A 23,194-nucleotide genomic window follows, 5' to 3' on the forward strand; every position below is an offset into this window, starting at 1 on the left:
CAAGCAATGGTGTTATTTGAAGTAAATAAGCCTGGCCATATTTCATATTTACTATGTCTGGATGTCTTTGGGATTATGTTGACTTTTCCTTCCAAACAGATAGATTTTTAGAGATTACCCCCTAACTGTTCCTACCAATTTTAAGAAAAACAATTTATACAATATGATTTCGTACTAGCAAAAATGAAGTAACCAAAGACTAAAACCCGTACATGAAAAAATGGATTAACCTTTCCATTCCATGACTGCACATTAGCAGGGATGTGACCAGGATTTCCTGAGTGCCGGGTATACTGATGCCGCCCTGGGGGAGGGGTCAAAGGGGGAGGGGTGTCGAAATTTTTCGATTTTTGAAGGTGCTCAGATGCCAAATGCTGGCACTTGTGTAGCTTTTTAAGCACATACACAAGTACTAGTTTTGCTAACAATTTACATTTTTAAATTTTTTTTCAATTTATGTTGAATATATTGTTAGGAATGTCGGGATTATAGATGAAAATAGTGCTGGGCGGGATTCACGATTTTTAAGACAGTGCTGGGCGGTAATTTTAAGTGCGGGGCGGGGCCGCCAGTGTGGGCACATCCCTGCATTAGGATACATGCTGCGCTACATATTTCAAGCAATCACGATGCCTAGCACCTTCTTGATGAACTAATGTCTGTTGCAGATGTCACACACTTCTCTGCATCTCTCTCTAACAATGTTTTCGTAGCAAAGCGAGCTGTTCATAATAAAAGCTGCGGTAGTCAAAACTTGTAGCTGATAAGTTGGCTGATAATATTGTTATTGATAGAATATAACTCATAAAACTGACTATTTATCTATTTGAAATGGAACTTGAGTAATTATGGAGGAGTGCCTTATTATGGAATTTTAGTCAGAGAAACTAAAAAACAACAAAAACAGAAAAAAGTCACAGCAATATCCCATTGTAAGGGATAAAAAATTATCTGAAATGTGTGGTACCCCTCATTCCTAGCCTTTCCTATTTTCTGAGTAAACAAAAAATTCAGGCCAAAAAACAAATGAATAGATATATACACCACTGACAGACAACAAAACATATCCAAAGTACTATAAAATATAGCATCATGTACTACAGTGAACAATGAAATACAACAGAATGTGAAATATTTCTATAAACCTGTACACAAGATTGGTTTGGAACTCTTGCAAAATCTACAGGGATTCCTACAAAAGAACAAAGCAGGACTGAAACATTGAAACATTCATTACAATCAGTTTACCAAAGCAGTTTTAATAAAGAAATAAACTGACTTATTTTTTATTTACCAGTTTAAAGTATTGTAATAATAATTAGTCAAAGGAACAGTGAAAATGGTTACAAAGATTAAGAAAGTGATGAGTAGTAAACCACAGCCAAACTTTACACTACAGAAGAGGTTTTATGGCATTCCTTCCCCATCTTAGATCACTAAAAAAGCATTTGAAGTCATTTTGAAATATATCATAAAAATTGTGAAAGTTGTGTAAAAATTGTGTACGTGAAAATTTACTGGCAGCGTTTATGAATGCATAGTAGCTTATTAAAGCAGCATTTTGCGTTGGGTCGCTTTTTTCCACTTTTTTAACATGTGCATCGATTTTTTTACATGTATCAATCATAAAACAGCAATCTAAGATACCATCCAAGTTTCACCCTGCCAAGAGCGTTAATTAGCGAGTAATTAACGATTTATGTCGATAAATGAGAAGAGTGTCCTCGACAAATTTCACAGTTAAAATTAATAGCATACAATTCCGCCAAACCCACTAGTTTGAATTCAACCAATCAGAGATGCAGGTTTAGTTATGAGCCGTTGCTAAAAATAGATTCAAGACTTCGCGTTGGTTGTACCAGGGAGTTGTCATGCAACTCCCTGGTAGAACTGCCATATAGACTGTACACAAATCAAGCGTGGTGTTATATTACGTATCTGTCAATGACGTTCGTAGTGTTTAAATATTCATATTATGGGCGAGGTTTATTGGGTTCCCAACGGAAAATATCTTGGAGAACAACAAAGTTGAAAGTTGCAAATTTTTCGACTTTTATGCCACCATTTGAAGTAAAATATAAATAGATTAGCTAGTTATGTATGTCGTTATGGCAAAGTGGAATCAGTGAGGTTGAGAAAAATCATAGAAAATGACGCAAAATGCTGCTTTAAAGATGGATATTATAAAAGGACGAGTCTGGGCACAAAAAGTAAATTCAATTTGTTGTAGAACACTACTATCAGTACAGCTTGTATTTTATTCGACTTTTAATGTTTTATAGATGACCCTTAACAGCTGAGGTTCATCAGCTCAAGTGACTGGACCATATAATCTAATATCCCGACTAACAGGTCAGTTCCACAGAACTCAATGAGAAAACAAGTTTCAGAGCCTAAAATGACATGTTTACAAAGCATTACAAATTTGTCAAGTGACAAATACCGTTTAATGTCATATCAAAGTTGCTCTGTTTTTTTTTTATGGAATTTATGTTCTATTGGGTTGATTAGAATTTATAAAACAATGGATTAACATTCAACCTCATTGTCAACATAGCCTTAAATGAGCATTCCACAGATTTAGCATGTACTACAGGTGAAATTCCTTGCATTGGAATCCTTCCTAGTACTCAAATATTTCATTTTTCTTGGGACTTTGACACTTTTAAGTCTAAAAGTCTGCCTAGAGTCATCTTTCAATGGGTTTGCTTTTACTAAAAATGTTCAGTATGAAACTCTGGTGTACTTATTTTGACCATGCAGTCTTGTTTAGATTTCTGATTTAGAACTTGTGACAATTTGCCGAAAGGGATAGTCTTGACCTACGCAATCATATTTTCCTTTAATCAGATACTGCTGTTCATCTTATCAACTTTCTAAAAGTACAAAATTCTTCCTGCAAATTTTGTCCCATAAAATGAACAGAACAATACTTGATCCATTTTGCTTTTTCATACCAGACCGACTTTCTCCTTTGAAGTTGAGTATAAAACTCTACTTAAAAAAGATATAGGAAACATTTAGAAACACTTTTTGCAAGATGTCACCTTTTTAAGTTAAAAATTTACTTTTTGTTTAAAGTGAGGTATTGTATTATAAACAAGTTGTGAATAAATTTGAAAAGTATGCTCAGTATTTTAAAAAACTGAATGTTTTAAATTAAATGGAGGAAAAATGAAAATAACTATTAAAATGGGACCATGGAGGTTTGCTCTCAAAGAGGCTGACAAGGCTAACAGTTGTCAAGGTGTATGGTTTAAGTATGAAACAATGGCTAATGAGATCATAGATCCAACTTAATTTATCTTTAATAAGGTGAGATTTAAGAAGGATATGAACACAACAAATGATGAATGTTTGATCTGTAAAGTTCTAAACTTGGCAAATATTGCTGAAATAAACTAAGATAATTTATAAACTAAAAACTTTCCCCTCCTGTTATGATCAAAGCAGGTGCATGTGACACAAACAGCTAGTAGAACTGTCCGTGTATAAATAAACAGAAAAAACACAGCTTTGCAAAAACTTTGCAACTTTGGCCACAAAATCACTGCCTTAACCAGACAAGTTTTATTTTCAAATCAGCAGGCAAAAATTGGGTGTTTTCTTTTGCAACTAAAATTACTACAAAAGTAGAAAAAAAGTATGTCTGTGATCAAACTTTTCACAATTGTATGGAATCCTTTAACTATTTACTTACTAATGTTGCTTGGGTGAAAGCAATAAAAGAAAAAGCATCAGTTTGACCAATTATAACACCAACAAAAATGAATACTTTTCTTAGTTCATACTTGGTAAATTTTGGTTAATAATTGCCTGGAAAATTGGAAAATACCACAACAGTTGTTTTCATTCAAACTTCCATGTGGTATATTTCTAAATGATGAAAGATATCCAGGGGTCAGGATGTAGGTAGGTCATGAAATGATTGCTTCTTCAAAGACTGGCATCCAGCTTTTATTTTCATCTCTTGGCATCATATGATGGGCAACCTTAAAAACAAAAACAAGAAACTTTTTCATGTTACACTTTGTCTGATGGTCCACTTATATTTCATGTTATTGAGACAAAACTCATGCCTTTGAAGAAATGACAATATCTCTATCATCCTGTACACAGCGTGCTGATTGAGATAAACAATTTGATATTTTTTATGAGCAAAACTTTACAATATTTACTTGCTTAAAAACAGACATAACAAAATTACCATACTAAATTCTGTAAAACTTCAATTCAAAAGCACTTAATGTTCCATTATATTGCAATGAGAACATGGTATTGCAATACAGTCTGCACCATAACAGTTGTTGTCAATGATCTATAAAATATAAAACATCTTCCACAAGTCATTCACTAAGATTTCCAGTTATGGTTTATTTTATCAACTTGGTCAAACCAATACCCTCTCCCGCCTGTCTAAATTTGCCAAAATGCCCCGAAAACACTCACATTTAAAGGATATACATTCAATCTTTGTGTGGCGAAGATGCCTCAGCAAAACATGGGATTGCCTAAACTGGTGAGTGTAGAGAGAGAACTGTAAGAATTGTACTGAACAGTATTTAAGACATAAGGTCTCTAGATCAATATCAAGCAATGGGATATAAAGAGAACATGGCGTCCAGATTAGTTTACTGACTACAGGCTTAAAGGGTGTGAAGAGACGCGCACAAAGAAACGTCTCATGCCGGTAATCTGACCTAGTTTCAAATGAGGTGTAACAAAAGTGTTAGACATCACAATCGATCCCAGAAAATACACACAGCTTGCTACCGTCGGTAATTAGACACTAGTGTACAGTCAGTACATACAGCTACGATCTACACCCACAACACAGTGTACAAACGATACAGCCATGGACATCTCAGGTCCAGCTAAAGATAACAAGGTATCACGCTTCATTACTGTCTGCATTTTGTAGCGACAAGAAGAAATCATCATTTGCAAGCAACGGAAAGTTAACTTTTTCAGAGCGCGGCATACGGTTTGGGGTGAGTCTTTGATGCCTTTAATATGGATGCAATCCACTTTGCCAACATATGGCTGGTGGCCCACTTCGGCAGATGGGTGGTAATTTCTTTATCAGTAGTTGTCACTGTGCCTCCTGAGGCCCGGGCCAGTTAGGCTACTTGTCAATATTTTATGAAAGGAGCTGATACATTGGTTTCTGTGATAGAATACAACGCTGAATATTTAACAATTAACCTACCAGACTCTGCCCTCCCGGGACGGCCATTGTATACTCCATTACAGGACGGCTACAAGCACAGTTTTCACTTTCCCTGCAGTTCATTTTCACTTGTGTCTTGGAGTTACCCTTTGAACATAAAAACAAGAAAAAGAGATGGTTAATCACATGATGTAACAACCCTTTTGAAGTGAAACAAAAAGGCAAATTAAAAAAGATTTGATGGAGAGGAAACAGCAGTCTGCACCAAGTGTCGGCATTAAAGTTAAATGAAAGAGAAAACACACTAGATATTATATTATCTGGATATGTCAGGACCCAAAGTCTGAAAATTGGAGAAGTCCCAAATAATGATCTTTCTTATACTTTGGTAACAATGGCCACTTTATTGTCCATACATACATGTCTTATAATTTTGAGATACAGTATAGTTAATCTGGCTACAGTCATAGCTTTGTAGTACTGGACTGCCATTACCATACATGTTCAGTATTATTTTGTGTCCAGCTAGTCCAAGTTTTACTGTAGCAGCACATTGCACTATTTAAGACATGCCAAGTTGATACCTAGCATTTCACTAGCAGGTTACAAGCATCAGAATAAGTACTTAATCTTGCACTAGAGGCAATGCTAGCTTTCCTAAATGCCTGACTAACTATTTAAAGAATCTGTTTCCTGAACTACAATACTTATCAAACAGAGTTGTAGTACGAGTACAACAGCATGAGTAACGGAACAATAAGAATTAGCATTGATATGAGCATGAGAACTAGAACAAGTGGCATAAGCCCTGATATAAAAGTAGAATTAGCCTTGGTATAAATATGATTCTTTCAGTAGTATCTATGCTACATTTCCCAGACGATAGGTACAATTCAATGAAGGGGAGTACAATGTATAGTCACTCTTAGAATACCTTTACAAGTACAGACTCACTATTACTGTCTGCATTCAAATGTCATTGCAGCAATGACATGCGACCAGCTACTGTTAAATGCTGATTGTCTGTCTAACAGCATTATGACATTATTAATGGATATTTGCTACGGATGGAACATCCAACATTCTCGGTCGCTGCACCGAAGCTTTGGAACGACCTAACACACAACATAAAGACTGCCAAATCTCTCGCCATATTTAAGAAAATTTTAAAAACACATTTTTTTAGTTTCTCAACGTGATTTTGTCACTTTTATATACTTAGTGTTTTTATCTTGACTTTTAATTTTGTACAAACAATTTTATGTGCTTATCCTTTGTTTTGTTTTTTTATAGGTTTTGGTCTGTTTTATAGTCTTCTCAGGTTTTTAGATTTTTGTGTTCATATGTTACATACTGTTTAATTTTCGTTTATGTGTTTTCTAGACTTTTTATTTCTTTGATTTCTCTGTCTTTATTTTTTTTGCAAAGCGCCTTTTGGCTTATTTATTATTATTATTTTTATTATTATTATTATTATTTGACAGCGTCTAGTACCTTGTTGTGGATTACTGTAGTTGTCCTGAATTCTCCAAGGTAAGTAACGAGCTCCAGGTTATCGACAGACTTCTTCAGGATTTGCAGTTCTTCAGCATCGAGGACAGAAGAACAAATAGCATTTTCCAGAGCAACACCCCCAGACTGTAATGGTAGCGAACGCATCCTGGCCGTGCCAGTTTCAGTGAAGACATCGACGATAAAAGGACACGACTGAAAAAATGAAAAAGGAATGAAAACTTCGAGTTCTTGGAGAGTTGAGTATCATTATATCTTTATCATAAATAGTTTTTAAATCAGGTAGAACGCTTTAAAGTAATAGTAGTAATAAGGAAATAGTAACTTTGACATTCCAACTTCTTCTTGAAACCAAAAGTAAACATTGTTTGACAAACGGCTGCCCAGTACCCACTAGAATGCCTTGCATGATCTGAAGCATAGTTTAAAATCATATCGGACTATTTATCCATTTGATTTGCATCAAATTTAAATTGAATTGTGTCTGAAGATACTTATTGCTCACAGACAAAATGCCATTTGTAACGAGTTTGACGATTTTCAAAAAACACCACAGGCAATGTAAGGAGAGTAGCGATAGCTTTAATCCAAACCTAGTACCTTCATTACCTATGACAAATTTAAATATACCCACCTCGTCTAATGAGAGATCTTCTGAAAATCCCATACAACGAAGTGTGACCCAAAGATCGTCTGTGTCGCCTTCCACATCATTGGCTTCCATTTCATTTAGGTCTAAAAATCCTGATCATAAAAGAAAACAAATTAAAAACTATCAAAATTTGGGCAAAAAAAACTCCTTGGAGCAATGTGATTTACAGGGCTAAGCTATCGATTCGGCAAATTTTGATGTGGGTCGATGGAATATGAAACGTTTTGTTTTGTAATTAACAATGGATCATCATGGGTCTAATATAGCTGGAATTGAATGTAGCAATCAGAGTTGGAAGTCATTTATCTCCATTCATGGGCAAAAGTTATTAACAGCTTACAGCTATTAAACAGTACCCATTAGGAATAAGAGTAAATTCTTTTGTAGGATTTTTTTTAATGAAACACTGTACAAGTTGACTCATATAAATCTGGTGGTTAGTGGACATAACAAGATTTCAGCTACTTTATGAGCAGAAGCACAAATGAAAAAGCTGAGACAAACTAAATATGGTAAAAAAGGTAGGTCTGAACAAATCCATTCTGAGAGAACCTTCTTCAAATGCAGGCACGAAAATAAAAAGTCCCCCCCCCCCGAACCCCAGAGATGACAAGTTTAATTGACAGATAGGACAGATATGTTATAAGATTGGAAAAATGAATCATGAATGTAGAGAAAGAGAAACAGAGGGAGAATAAACACCAGTTATCTGATCTGACGCACGCAGTTTGGGGTGAGTCTTCAATGCCTTTAATGTCAATGTTTTATCTTGGTTCCTACATTATCTTTGGGGAGTACAGAATGCAACGTTGCACCTCAACTCACCCTTTCTGGTAAGCTCGCCTTTCTTCAGCTCAAAGTTTTCTTCGACCACCTCCCAGGCATCGTCATCGATACCTTCACCGCTGGTTCTGACCTGGAACATGTTAAACTCATCTCTGCTGAGGGTACCGTTACTGTCTAGATCAACCATGTCAAATATGTCTACTAAAGCATTCCTGGAAAAGCAGAAAGAACAGACTTAAATGTGGATCATGGTCAGAGTGAAAGACCTGTTCGAGCCGTGCAAGGCATGGCTCCTGCGGGTAAACTGGAACCACTTTTTTTTTGTTTTAGATGATGAAAAACAGACAATCAAGCAATTTAAAGTAACAAATGAGGTTGAAGACAGCAGTACAAAAATTTGGAAGCTTTAGAGAGAAAGGAGCTACTTAGGAAAAGTAATGGGAGGTTGCCCCAGATCTGGCAAACGGACCCTGCCGGGATGTACCCTTATGCAAAGAAAAAAAATAATGTGGATCAGCCAAATACCTTTGTTTATTTTAATACTGTGGATCATCCTCACGACTGAGTTTATTTAAATTCTGTAGAACAGCCAGATACCTTTGTTATTTAACTTCTGTGGGTCATCCACTTACCTTTGTTAATTTAAATTCTGTGGATCAGACACATAGCTTTGTTCGTTTAAATTCTGTGGATCAGAAACATACCTTTGTTTGTTTAAATTCTGAGGATCATCCACATACCTTTGTTTATTTAAATTCCCTGGATCATCCACATACCAATCGACAGACTGTTTTCTGACTACAACAGCAAGAGTAAGAGGACAAGAAGACTTTCCTTGGTATGAGTACATGAGTACCACTACCAGATGAAGCCTGTTAGTGTGAGTGCAAGTACTAACTCTTGTATCAGTATTTATACTAGATTTCCAAGTACACATATATGATGGTGGTTATAGGTGATTTCTTAATACTACTGTACCTGAAATCTTTAGTAAGTTTGTATTCATCTCCAATCTTTTCCACCAAGGGATGTCTGCTGAATGGTTTATCCTTTCTCTGCTTTAGACGACATCCTGAAGTCATTGGTATTAGCCTGTAGGTTCCGGCATCCAATTCGCAACTTACGCACCATTTCTGAGGATCAACAGTACATATTAAAAAGGATCGTCCATAGAAAAATTATCTCTCGGTTGATGTAAGAGGATCATATTTTTAGCATTCTAGTGAAACTTGGATTCAGTTTCCATGTATCCTATTTGGTAGAAGAACATTGCGAAGTTGACCTGTTTGGTACTAAAAGTGGACTTGAAGCAAAGAGGTGTGATGTCACAGATGTACACTGACAACATTTGTTTTGTTTGCTGTTAAAATGTACATTCACTTTCCTTCTTCAAACATTGGAATGCATTAACATATGAAGACACTACAGTGATTGAGGTTTAGGATTATTCCCTAATGCAAAAAAAGGAACCCTTTCAAATCCAAGGTCAAAACAAAGTGCAAAACTGAAACGAAAAAAAAAACCATTTTGCTGCCAGTACACGTGTAATAACATCAGAGATCATTTAAAGCAGGGGTGGGCAACTTTTTTGAATGAATGGGCCAGATATAAAGAGTGAAAAATTGACTGGGCCGCACCTAACCAACGACCTGCTGTTAATTTCAAACCTTTCATTCAGGACATTCAAGCAATAGGTGTGTGTACTTAATCTGTATTCACAAAACTATAATGTCAATACAGTACAGATGATAGTTAATTGGATAATAGGCCTACCTGACAGCATCATTAGTGCTGATAAATTCTAAGCAGCTGGCTCGGTTTTTGTGATGATGTAAAATAGTTTGATTTTTTTTCTTGAGATATCTCACAGGCCGCAAAAAAATCACTGGTGGGCCGCATGTGGCTCGCGGGCCGTAGGCTGCCCACCCCAGATTTAAAGGGACGTTCAGGTGAATGAAACTGTGACAACTCACACATAGAACAAAATAATAATTCACATTCATAGGTCACCCTCTACATCATCTCATTATCTTGTAGCTCATTCTATAACTAACTGTTTAAAGAAGACTTACATAGTATTTTGGCCGGATAAATTCTTCACTCGATCCAGTAGCAGGGATAGTAGTAGGTGTCTGTGATATCATAGTTAGCGACTCATTTTGGAAAGCTTTACTTTCCTCCAATAATATTGTTGTTGAATTATCCTTTAAAATGTGGTACAATTTGAGTATTCACCTAGTAGCTGTGCTTGTACTTTGATTTTCAAGCTTCAGCCAAATACAATTATCTTTTAATAATATTGCTTTCCTTTCTGGATTAACTGGTTGGTACAGTTACATAATGAGCAAAAGCAAAAAAAAATGTTCACCTCGACTGCCCAGATTTCTCTTGCCTTTGCTAGAATAAACGACTCAAATCTTCAACAAAACTTTCAATATTTGTATTTTCACAATAAAGCATGCTATGAAAATTGCAGTTCTTAACTAATGATTTAGTATATTGATTAAATCTAATTCACAAGTGTTTTTTAAAATAATTATATATGACTTTTCTGGACCTTGCCAAGTATAGTACCATTAATGGGGGTACAGGCATGAGCCTGGAGATAAACAAAAATCATGGAACTTTGCAAAAATTGCGGTATAGGCTCCAGTCTACATATGCTGTGTTAGGATAATAGTTTTTGTCCCCGAGGTAGAAAAGAAATCACAGATATTCCGCCTATTCGCGGAAAAAGCTCATGCCTGTGGGTAAAAAGAGAACCAATAAATAAAGTTTAGATATATACCTGTTGGAGTTTGGACCTAGTGTGAGCAACCAGTTCACCCTTCAGTGTGTCGTCAGTTTGTTTCAGTACGTACAGGGTGGTATCAACCGCACATTTATTGCTTGTGGCTGCAAAGAAATATGGACATTATAATAATTTATAATTATAAAATTATAAATAATTAGAAATTATAATAATAGGATGCCTTGTCACACACAAAATTAATTTTATTGTGTCATATTCTGGACAATAACAAATACTGCTATCAGTCTTGGCTATATTTTCTATTCCACTTTTTATTTTTCAGAAATGACCCTTAAAACAACCAAAGGTTCATCAGTTACATTGGCTGGACAATAAAGACTAGCACAGAGAGGTTTAACATCAGTTTCTCAGATGTAACACAAAACATAATGGGAAAGCATAAAGACTTTTATGGTCTCAAATGACATGTTTACGATTTATTCAATGTTTGTCAAGGACAAATTGGTATTGAATGTCATCCAAGGATGGTCTGTTGTTTATAAAAATTTAACTGATCATGTTTTAGTTATTAGAATTCATGAACCCAATGGATTAAAGGGTGTGAAGACTCGCGCAAAAAGAAACGCCTAATGCCGGTAATCTGACCTAGTTTCGAATGAGGTGTAAGAACAGCTTGCTACCGTCAGTAATTAGACACTAGTGTACAGTGAGTACATACAGCTGCGGTCAATACCCACAGCACAGTGTACAAATGATATGTAGCGATGGACATCTCAGGTCCAGCTAAAGATAACAAGGTATCATGTTTCATTACTGTCTGCATTTTGTAGCGACAAGAAGTAAACTTCACTTGCAAGCAACAGAGAGTTAACATTTTAAAGATGGCCGCACACTGTTTGGGGCGAGTCTTCAATGCCTTTAATATACCATTGAGGAGTAGATATCATCACCAACATAGTAGCCTTAAAAGGGGAATCCCAGAATTTAAGCATATTTTAAAGGCGAAACCGAAACGGTGTGACATATATATCAGGTCTAAAATGCCATAAAAATCATCTTTAAACTAAAAGAAGAGGTATCTGTGGTCAATCCCTCATCAAAATTTGTTAATCTAAATGGCCCGATTACACAAAAGTAGGCAATGTCAAACTAAGAACTAGTTCTAACTGAAGACATCAAAATTACTAATATGACACATATGATCACAAGTAAACAAATTTCCTTCAACAATTACAAAATTGTTTTCCCTTGCAGGATTTCAGAGCTTAAAGCCGATCTTAAAGAATACGAGAGAGTGACTCTTTTGATCAGTGTTCAATCCCATAGTGCCCCCAGATGTGAAATCTTTTTAATTTCCAATTATTTTGAAACTCATATTTTCAGAGTGATATTAAAGATTGATGTAATACAGTCAATAACAGGAGAAATACTTAGTTCCACAACACTACTGAAATTTTAAACAATGTGAACATGGTTGCGACATCACAGATTCACTTTGTGGCCTTATATGCAATCTTCCCACATAACCCATAATGACACTGTACATATTCCTATATGCCAAACTTATAGGTTTTGAAATAAACTTCAAAGCAACCCAACGAAGAGTTTGTCATTCCAAATCAAAGCTTTCGTGGTCAGAGTGAAAGACATGTTTTGAGCCGTGCAAAGCACGGCTCCTGCAGGTAAATTGGAACTTCTTTTGGAGGATTGAGAAACAGACAATTGAGCTATAAAAGCTTGTATTGTTTCTACCTACTCTTTAAGAAGAAGCTGACATCTGAACAGATCAGTAAAGGTGAATGAGCCTCTCAATTCTATTGATTACTTACTGGCTTCAAGCAAAGATATTTCATTTTGATAATCATGCTTTAGTAGGTTGACTGGTCTGTCTAACACTCTGTTGTAACTCACAATGCTACGTATATGTATGTATATTAGATCCTTCTGCCAGCAGGAATTCGCGAAGAAGCCTCATTGGCTTATCATCGCCGCATGCTGACCGAAGTCAGTCTCTTACATTCATATTTAACGTCCATGATTATGAATTGTTAATTGTCAACTACTCTGTAACTGGACGACATACATTAATCTGGGAGTGACTCGAACCGGGGACCTTATGATTGGAAGGCACCGACGTTAACCACTGAGCTAACACTGGTGACACTGATATAGGTCTGAAACATTGTGACACTGAAAATGGCTAGGAAGGTTTTTTCGGAAACGGGACCCAGCGATCAAGGTCCTAGCAATAATTTGGGCTGTCTGGACAAATTGACTCTGTGACATCACACTAATGTTTCTACTGGATAAATTTTTGAGGTCTTGTGGTAAATTTCAAATGTCATTTTTCTCCAATCTTTAAATCAGATAAGTATGCTTTGCTGAAGTGCTGTTTATTTTTGTTTCTTTTTTATCGGATTATCTATGATCGATATGAAAAACCACTGGACGATGAGTTTAGATAACATTGCAGTATCTTATGCCATTAAAGAATCAGCATTTTTCTGAGACTATTTCATACTATACTAATTAACTATATTGAGAAGTAAAAAAAGTCAATTTCATAAACATCTTAAAGTAACCTACACAACATTTTTAAGTTTGCCTTGCACCTTCGTAAAACCATAACATTATTGATGGAAATCTTGCAAAATATTTAACAACAAAGGTAGCCATGAAGCATCAGAAATTTGACTCTGATATATTTTCTACTTACCTGTACTCTGCTGGAGATTTAATGGCCTGGCCGTCAGCCAAACCTTTGTCTTTGTAGACAACTGGAGACGATATTGATGGGAAGTAATTTTACCCGACTCGTCGAAATAAAAGCACCCTTTACTGGAGACGTGCATCCACGATTTCAGATTTTCTGGCTGGGAGATCGTAGCTTTGAGTTGTGCGACCGCTGGCAGCGTTTTGTTAACTCTCGGCAAATCAGGAGTCGATTCTGCTTCTGCAGGGAATTTTTCATACCGAAAGTCTTGCTTTGAAATTTAAGCTTACACACAAAATACATTAAGAAGATTTTTGCATTTTTGTTTGGTTATTTCACCAAACCTACTGAGAAATGGTTAAATTGTGGTCGATCAAACAATGACATCATTGTTTATCTTTTTTCTCTGTGCAAAATCTTAAGGTTAATGAGATGCAGGGTAATTAATGTTGCCTTTTTCCATGTGCAACAGTTTGCAGCCCTGATAATTTCATACAACAGTGCAGCAAGGTGGGTCCAATCATGACACCGTCAATTTTAACTCTAAACTTCTCTAATTGCTGTATATCTATCTTTTTGCAGTGTATTTTGAATAAAGGTTTAAAGAAACTCAGGCAATTTTGTTAAAAATTGGATTGTTTCTGGGTTTCACTTGGATGATCTTACATCAGTTATACAAAACTACTGCCTCAATAAAACCATAACAAGTGCAGTAAGAAATGTCTAAACACAATAATTTGAGATTGCTTCATTTATTGTACACAAACAAATACCAGTCAACTTGATTCAAGAAAGCTAACACAAAAGGGATTACTTGATAGTAGTAGTGCTGATAGTCGACTCTTGTTTTTGTAGTTTACTAATCGCATAGCTCTTCTCGTCATTACTGCGATTACTCAGTTACAGTTATGACGTCAACACTGTCATTTTTACATTGCAGAAATACAGTCAAAACATATTTTTCTCCATGGTGCACTTCCTTTATTTGTTCTTTCGTGTCTTAACGTGTGGTGTCTAAATCATGTTAAAACATCTACCAAACAAAAACTGTGAACAACTTTTAATTTACAATGTTTCTTTAATCCTTCATAGTAAATCAAAAATTTTCGAATGAATCTACCAGGCTACTACTGTACATCTACTAGCACTAATTAAAGCAAACATGCAAACAATGAATAGATGTAACACCTTGCAGCTGTTTGATGATTAGTAGGCAAGAGTTTTCTGTAGGACGTTCAATGTTCTAGGCTAGGCTATAGCCTAGCATGATAGCAGGCACATAGTTTGCACATTGAACTTAAACTAAACCGCAATATCGACCCACTCGATCAGACATCCCAAAAATGTGAACCAGGCCAGTAATGAAGTTATTGTTAACATGTTTGAAGAAATGACAATTACTTTGGCAATTGTACAAAATTAATAATTTACGAATTTGCATTTATGCACAATGATCAAACATTGCTAGGACTGAATGTTGCACTGAAGAACAAGTAAACGCATGAATCTAACCTGAGCAGGTGCTTGCAGCTTTTTGACACAGCACAGTGCTAAAGTAGCATTGTGAGAACCTGTATACTTTTGCAATATTTGCTGACAAACTGCTTTAGTGTTGTTTTTGATAGGTTAGGTTATTTTTCAATAGCAGATTAAGTGTGCTAGCTTAGGTTTTGAGTGTGATTAATTGAACTTCCGATTAATCGATTACGACAGACAGCACTACTTGATAGTGATGAATTTTGACACAGCTTTGCAAATTTGCATCATTGTTTGACTTAATTTTTGTGGAAAACATATTAAGAGACTTGATAGCACATTTAGCTCATTTCGTTCTGTTGCTATGGCAAAATAATGAAATGTGTATCAAAGTGCTTCATGATAGGTCCCTGGACTAAGCTGAATACATGCAAAAGGTATAAAGAAACACACTAACTTTTCAAGCTTGCTTGAGATCCATCTTTCCTTTTCTCGTGCTTTTGACGTCTGTCTCTTTTGTCCATTCTTCTCAGACTTTTCTCTTTGCATTTCTCGGTTGTGGACATCAGCATGCTACAGAACTGAGAGAAAAAGGCTTCCATTTTTAATGGTAGGGTTCTTAGCCAGAAAAGAAGTTTAACCCAGGCCAGTAGGAGAAATGGGATGTAAACAAAAACAGAGGGAAGGTGGTATTTTCCAGACTTCAACTGACTTACACTGTTAAAATAGACACGCACACTGAGAATATCAAATACAGTAATACATGATGAAGACCACTATATACTTTGCTGACACAATTGAAAATATATGTTTCACTAAAAAATACTGCAAATTATGTCATAAGCCTTGTAACCAGATAACCTGATTTTAATTTTTACCTCTTTGTAGTTCAACTTGTTATCTCCATCTGCATCTGCTTCTTTGATCATCGTCGTTACCTCCTCCGCCGTCATCCTCTCACCTTTCTGGAAATACAATGTCATCAGAATAATGCATTTATTAATTGGTGAGTATCAAAATTCTCAAGAAATGATAGAGATAATGGGAACTAATATATATATATGCTACACACATGCAAAGATGCAGAGTTACGTTGTGTGAATCAAGCCCCCCCCCCCCCCCCAAAAAAAAGACAACATTATGCACAGATATGTGACTTAAACTGCCTGATACAAGAAATCACGATGTAAGAATTGCATGCAAATATCACTGGGATACTCACAAAAGTAAGAGTATGTTTTCTTTCATTAGACAAACTTAAATATTCCTCTGGACAACCCCTTATAAACAGACTAGATAGTGACCCTTGCAAAGATCTTTTGCTTTACACACCAAAATATAAGCGGTGGACCTTGCTAAAAGTAGTACTAATATATTGAATTTTTTGCAACCTGCCTAAATATCTTAAATTTCATCACAAAAACTTGTAAATTGATGGGAAAAGTTTGCAGGAATGAATGCAATGCAAAGATGTGATTTTTCTTGAGAGTATCTCCTTGGAAGAAAACTGAGAATTTTACAACAACAAAATCTGGCATGTTTATCTCTCTTTAATTATACCTGTTCACAACATTGGAACTATAGGGCTGCAAGGTATCCAAGCATAAGCATATATGCTCTTGCTTATATACTTTTCAGAGCAGTTGCATCATGAATATTCACACAATGATTTATTACAGGCATCTGGTAACCTGTGTTATCCAGGGATGAGCCTGGGGTAAAAAAAAAAACAAGGAACTTTGCAAAAATTGCGGTATAGGCTCCGGTTTGCGTATGCTACAGTGTGTTAGGATAATAGTTGTTGTCCCGAGGTAGAAAAGAAATCACGGATATTCCACGAATTCGCGGAAAACGCTTAAGCCTGGTTATCACTCTGCGGAACATTTCTAAACCCTGAAGAGATTACTTTTAATAGTTTCTAAATAAACTTCATTACCTGTGTAAGAACTTTGGTGAGTTCACTGTGTGTAATGAATCCATCTCCATTGACATCAATTTTCCTGAAGGCTTTCATCAAGTCATCCCCTGAAGTTGGCTTTAACTGCTGGAGTATTTTACAAAAATCCTCAAAGCTGAGACTTTCTGGAAAAAACCAATCACAATGCATGGAAATGAAAGAGAAGAATTTAAACATTTTAAAGTGAAAGATTAGAAGTGTTTAAATTGCTTTGTTCGGAGTAATGAGTGACTGTACTCTTACTGAATTTGATTCTATCCATTACATGTTATTGCTTTGACACTTTCATGTTATTTCTTAAAACAACTAAAAAGCTGATTGGAAAAATGAGACATTTCTACTTTTTAGCATATTACCTAAAAGTGAACTTGATTTTTCACTTTTCAGGCAAATAACTTACATCCTTGGAAGGATTTGGTATTGCATACTGTAGCATTGACAATTTGTCTCAAGAAAGTCCTAGTTCATGCAAGCTGTACATCCATGTACTATACCTACTGTATGAAAGGCTATAAAAGGTATTCTTGTAGTTGATGAGAACACTATCAGGTGGTAAAATATGCGATCACAACATGACAAAATAAAACCCACAGCTATAAACTTTTGTCTATACTGTAAGTCCATCCATCTGTTACAAAAGTATTGCCACATCCGAGTAAAGCATGGTTTGTTTTGAGTTACAACATTTAGCCACAAACACTGCCAGATGTTACAAGACTGTAATACAAGGCAAGGGCATTGATCCATTTCCAAGGTGGAGGAGCAAAATAACCAATATACGCACTTGATCACAACCATAGTTACACAAATTAATTAAGATACATGTACAGTACAATCTCCCGTACAAGTCCCACCCTCACCCCCAAGCCCCCACCCCTCAATACCATTTCCAGGAGGAAAATTAGTTGTCTTTATTACAATACTTTCATGAAAAACTATCAGGTATTTATTCCTAAACAGTAATGTAAGTTGAAACAGGCACATTTTGTTGACACCCTTTTGAGTATGAATTTTGCGTATCAAAGTGAAAGGCATTGTTTTTATTCCAGATTGATTCATTCCACGTTGTTTTATTCCAGATTTTTTTTATTAAGGACATGTTTCTTAATATTCATTCAACATTATGCTGCTTTGAAAATTAGAAGCCAATATTCAAATATTCATAGCTTTTGTTTTGTCTATTAATCTTCTAGCAATTTATTGGAGCATTTATTTCTTTGAAACATTATACTTTTAAATTTTTTAATCCCAGTTTTAAACACTGGGGGGGGGGGGGAGACTGACCCCCCTGCTTTTAAGTTGACTTACTTGTTGTCTCTGTCCAGTATTGAGACAAAGCTTGCTGGGAAGGGTCTCGGCCAGCTTGATGCAATGCTAGTGAGGGGGAAAATACATCATAATAGTTTCCATTGATTTCAAAAATGTATGGCTGGTGCAGCCAAGTTACATCATAATAGTTTCCATTGATTTCAAAAATGTATGGCTGGTGCAGCCAAGTTAAATTACTATGAAAGACTTACTTTGTTTATCAGACAAAGTCCTTCTTGGACTTGTATGTTATTGTTCAAGTAACATATATTGAGTTTCAAATTCATTTTACAAAAAAAGGCACTTATTTTATTATACTGTATAGAAATAAATGTGATGCCTGCAACTACTACATGACATGACATCCTATTGAGATTTGGGGGAATGATATAAGTGAATTTAAATAATAGTGTAGTGATGAATGGTTATGGGGGTTCCAACTTCAAATTACAAGAAGTTTCTAGAGGTCGATGTCAAGAATTAGCATGAAACAGAACTTGTGTCCCAAAGTGAAACTTGTACCAAATCTGTGGGCCACAACACTCAGAAAGCTGCAAGCTCATTGTTCATTTACTATTTTGAAATGACCTGTGAGTAGTACAGGGAATTAAGTCATGAGCCTCCTAAATTCTATTCTCAATATTGAAAAGTAAGATATACATAACTCATAATTTTCCTTGCCATATGGTTCAGTAAAAGTTTAGATCTTTAGGAAATCAGAACCCCAGGATAAGTTTTTAAATGAAACTAAGGGAAGACTTTCAAATTAGAGATGGTGGGAAGAGAAAACACTTGCAACACAGTCGATGAAGAAGGCAATGGTATCCCTGAAGCAATGCAGGACAGCATCCTTAACCTGTCCCTGTTGGACCGGGGAAAGCCTGATCTATCTAGAATTGCATATATCTTGCATTGTGAGATGAATATAACATTTTGAATTTTTAATCTAGCTGTAATAGCTTACCAGAGGCGAGCTGTTTCTTTGATGTGATGTCATGTTTGATATCTCTGGCTACCAGAGCATAGGCAGCTTTAGCTTCCTTCATCAGTGATGAGTCTGTGGTTGACTTAGATTCTCTTTTCCTTCTCGAAGATCGACTGCTAACAGATGAATGATCACCTTTCCGGCTCATGATTTCTGAATACGTGTGAAATGATCATAGCTCCACAAAGAATTTATAGAGATAATGTCTACTTTTTATAAATAAACATAAATAAAAGTTCTATTAATCTTTTTAACTTAGTAAGAGTTAATGAAGGCCTGTGGAAAATATGTTTTGCAATTGCAATTATCCAAAACTATTTCAAAATGGCATTCAGTTCTGGAATCTGGAAAATTTTATGTCATGACAACCCATCACCCCATACTGTAGCAGAGTTATTTTCACACGTAATTGATCTCTGCGCTGATGTTAACAGGCGTTACCAGGGAACAATTTAATAGTATTCAAATTTTGTTACATTTTTGAAAACTGATATTTGTCTCAAAAATACTATGGTTCCTGTGTAACACACTGCTACATATATCTCTGAACATTTGAACATTTTTAATTGGGCGATGATCTTAACATGCTATGACAGGGAATAGTTAGTATTCAGATTTTGTTAACAACTTTAGTTACAGTGTTGAAGACTGAAATTTGTCCCTTATAAAATAATACTGGTTCCAGTGTAAAATGCTGCTACACTTTACTTGTAAAGCAATTTGACCATTTACATGCAACTTGCGATACAATGTTGGATAAATTATTCCCTGGGTTGTGGACTGGTCTGTTTCATTGTATTTTTCCTCCCACAAATCAAGTCACAAATCATGTCAAGTGTTGTGTTTGATATATAGTCAGTAGTTCGGGCACCCTAAGAAATACACGATTTTCACCATGAAAACCTACAGGAAGAGCCAAATTTCACCAAAAAGTACGAAGCTACAGTTATTTTCTCTCCAAAATGACCCGTGTGCAAAAAATTACTTACATATTTGTCAATAAAATGACGAAGATCTATGAAGTCTGTTATAATTACTGAAAGAGCAACAGCGCCACCAATTGTTACCAGCGCCACACTGTAGGTTGCGTGTCCGAACTTCGCAATACTCTAGCAAGAAATACCAGTTCCACAATCACGAAGAATTTTCTTGGAAAACAACGTGAAAACAGTTTGCAGGAAAGAAAGTTTGGCCGTGTATCGTACTAAAACACACTTCTCCCACCATATGAAGTATATTTTCTGGTGATTTAGACCAGAAGATTTAGTTTTGGGGTGTTTTAAGTCTTAAGTGGCCGAACTTCGAAGTCACCATCCTACAGTATGAAATTGTGAAACTGGAAGGTTCTTGAAATACCAACTTTTAAGTTTTAAGCATAGCCTAGGCCTACTTGTTTTGAATACCGATCGCGACTTACTTGACACTTCATCAATTAATTATTTCACAATTAACTGCCGAACAAACAGTAGGGTATAGGGCCTACAGTACATTGTCATTTATCCATAGCCTACCCAGGACTTAAGATGTTTTGAGGGGAGCTCCGATATAATTCGCGTAACTACTACTAGGCCTACTACTACCACTAGTGAAAAAAAAGAACATACATATTGCAACTGCAATTTGTTGTGTCCAATGCTATGTCCGTGAACAATTTAATCAACTCTATGTTAGGTCTAAGAACCTGCATAAATAAGACGAAATGTCTCACATACCTATGAATGTGTAATCCAACCTTCCATCAGTTGCTAGCAATTTTGGCACACAAGCTGCAGCAAGCTAGATACATTTTCTTTACAATGGCTACAGAAATATGCGTGAAAAAATACGGAATACTATTGGAGCCATATAAAGTGACGCAATTTGTCAGAACTCAAAGAGATTAAGCAAATATGCATCGAAGTATGCAAACACAAAACGTTATCATAACATTTTTAAAAGAGCCTCTGAAATATGTTTTTATAACGTTCTATGTGTTGTTATACAAGCGTCGCCATAACGTTTTTATGAGATATTAATGTTATATTAATGTTTGAAAGAAAAATGTTTTGAAATAATATCCTGAAAACGTTTTCGTGACATATTTATTACACCACAAATAAAGTTATCAAAACAAAAGCCGAAACGTTTTAAAAACGTTTTAAAAACGTTTTTGTGTTTAAGGTTCAACGTTATATCAAGGTTGAGTTGATAACTCAATAAAAAAAAGTACATTAATCTTTAGTTCTGTTTTCTTTTAGGCGACAACAATATATACGGATACCCATATTATACATAGCAGCTAAACGAAAGTACCACATATAATCGTGATGTACGTAAGAATTTACCATATATATAGCATCACAACATTTATTTTGTTCATAACATTTGTTCGAACAGAAATCGAGCATAATAAGTTATTACCTGGATAAGGCTTTTTCAAATTATTATCATTATTTTTTACCAGCGAGTATATGGAGATGTACCCAGTAGCGTACATGCATCATTTTCAAAGGGGGAGGGGATTTAGAACGATTTTGATATCTACTGGCTCAGAGCCGTAGATAGACTACGGCTCTGTGCTTGCTTTTTTAGACTCCCTACAGTATCTGACAGGGCAGTGTTCCGGAACGTATTCAAACCCCAGTGGGTACCAGAAAGGCTTCAGCTGCAACGTTTGCAGAAGTTGGTTCTCTTATAGCGATTTGAAAGCACAACAATACATGTCAGGGAGAAATACATTTCAGAGAGAAATTTCATTCCGGAATGAAATTTCTCTCTGGAATGTATATATTTCATAGCTCCAGTTGGGATCAAATGGCAGGTAAAGCCTCTGAAAGCTGAGCATGCCATGGAAACGCTAAGCAGCCGTCAAAGTGTTGAAATCTTTCTGCAAATATTGTAGCAATTTTCAACAAAATGATTAAATATTCAGATAATACGTTAACAATTTGCAACAAAATTGACAAATTCCGTGAATATAATAAGTGAGGAATTCAACATTTTGCTGCAAAATGACAAAATGATTATTTATCAATGTCACAACTTCCGTGGGATAAAACAAAATGGCACCCTCTAGCGCCCCCTCTATTGCGACCCCGGGTTTTCCCTTGGCCTTCAAAGCAGTGGCGTCACCAGACTTTTCAGTCTTGGAGGGCACAGGGGGCACCAGCATTTGTTGGGGGGCACTTAGGTGGATACGGATCGCCGTCTTGGGGGAGGGGTCTAAGGGGAGGGGTGCCCCCTCCAGGCGCGGCGGAACGGGAAAATATTGGGTGGGGGGGGGGCTAATGTGTAGAGACTATCTAAGCGGAGCGCCACCATCGGTTGGCGCGGAGCGTACAAGAGAATTTTGGGTTTTTCAAACCCCCAGATGGCCGGAAACGGCACTTCCCGAGTGTTTTATGCTGCGAATACCTAGCCCTAAAATATGGGTCTCAAACCTGCAATTTCTCAGATTGCACGTAAAAGTCTGTAAAAACATTGCTATTTGTATATTCGATGGTGTAATGGAGTAGCTATTACTCGTAGTGTACTCGCAAGGACGTTTTTGAGTGTAGAAAGGAGATGTTGGAGAACTGGCTGAAATGAAGCAAGTCATTGGCCTAAGACGAAGATGTGTTGCGCTTACCGGTACTCACACTCACTGCTTCCACTTTTCACGGGGCGTGAAGACGCGGTTGGTGTGACAATGTGGTCTATAGGAAGGGGACGGGCCGAGGGTCCCCCAGCATTTACTAAAATTATTACACCTATATAGTATACGTGTGCATCGGACAGATCGACAAGTATGCATTGAAAAATGGGCAGATGTACGCTTCGGAGCCTTGGTAAATATTGGGGGGGGGGGGCTTATCATGCATTTGCCCCCTCAACTTTTTCATTGGGGGCTGAGCCCCCAAGCCCC

At 36.3% G+C, this 23,194-nt stretch overlaps 1 protein-coding gene across 3 annotated transcripts; it reads right to left on the bottom strand.

Moving 5' to 3' along the window:
* Positions 1-3,916: 3,916 nt before the first annotated feature.
* LOC139976862 (EF-hand calcium-binding domain-containing protein 7-like) lies at positions 3,917-23,142 on the bottom strand. 3 transcript variants are annotated; one of them, XM_071985717.1, is made up of 14 exons: positions 21,024-23,141; positions 19,291-19,464; positions 18,327-18,392; positions 16,998-17,143; positions 15,940-16,026; positions 15,519-15,642; positions 13,589-13,825; positions 10,909-11,015; positions 9,099-9,253; positions 8,160-8,332; positions 7,317-7,426; positions 6,665-6,877; positions 5,210-5,317; positions 3,917-3,992 (listed from the first exon to the last, which is right to left on the bottom strand). In XM_071985717.1, the coding sequence occupies exons 2-14, from the start codon at positions 19,457-19,459 to the stop codon at positions 3,918-3,920; spliced, it is 1,770 nt and encodes a 589-aa protein (XP_071841818.1). In that variant the 5' UTR covers positions 19,460-19,464; positions 21,024-23,141; the 3' UTR covers position 3,917. The 3 variants fall into 3 exon arrangements, with proteins under 3 accessions (XP_071841818.1, XP_071841827.1, XP_071841834.1); XM_071985726.1 differs by having other exon boundaries at positions 20,301-23,141; XM_071985733.1 differs by lacking the exon at positions 18,327-18,392 and having other exon boundaries at positions 21,024-23,142.
* Positions 23,143-23,194: the final 52 nt, after the last annotated feature.

Source organism: Apostichopus japonicus, chromosome 2 (assembly GCF_037975245.1).
Source record: "Apostichopus japonicus isolate 1M-3 chromosome 2, ASM3797524v1, whole genome shotgun sequence".
NCBI lineage: Eukaryota > Metazoa > Echinodermata > Holothuroidea > Aspidochirotida > Stichopodidae > Apostichopus > Apostichopus japonicus.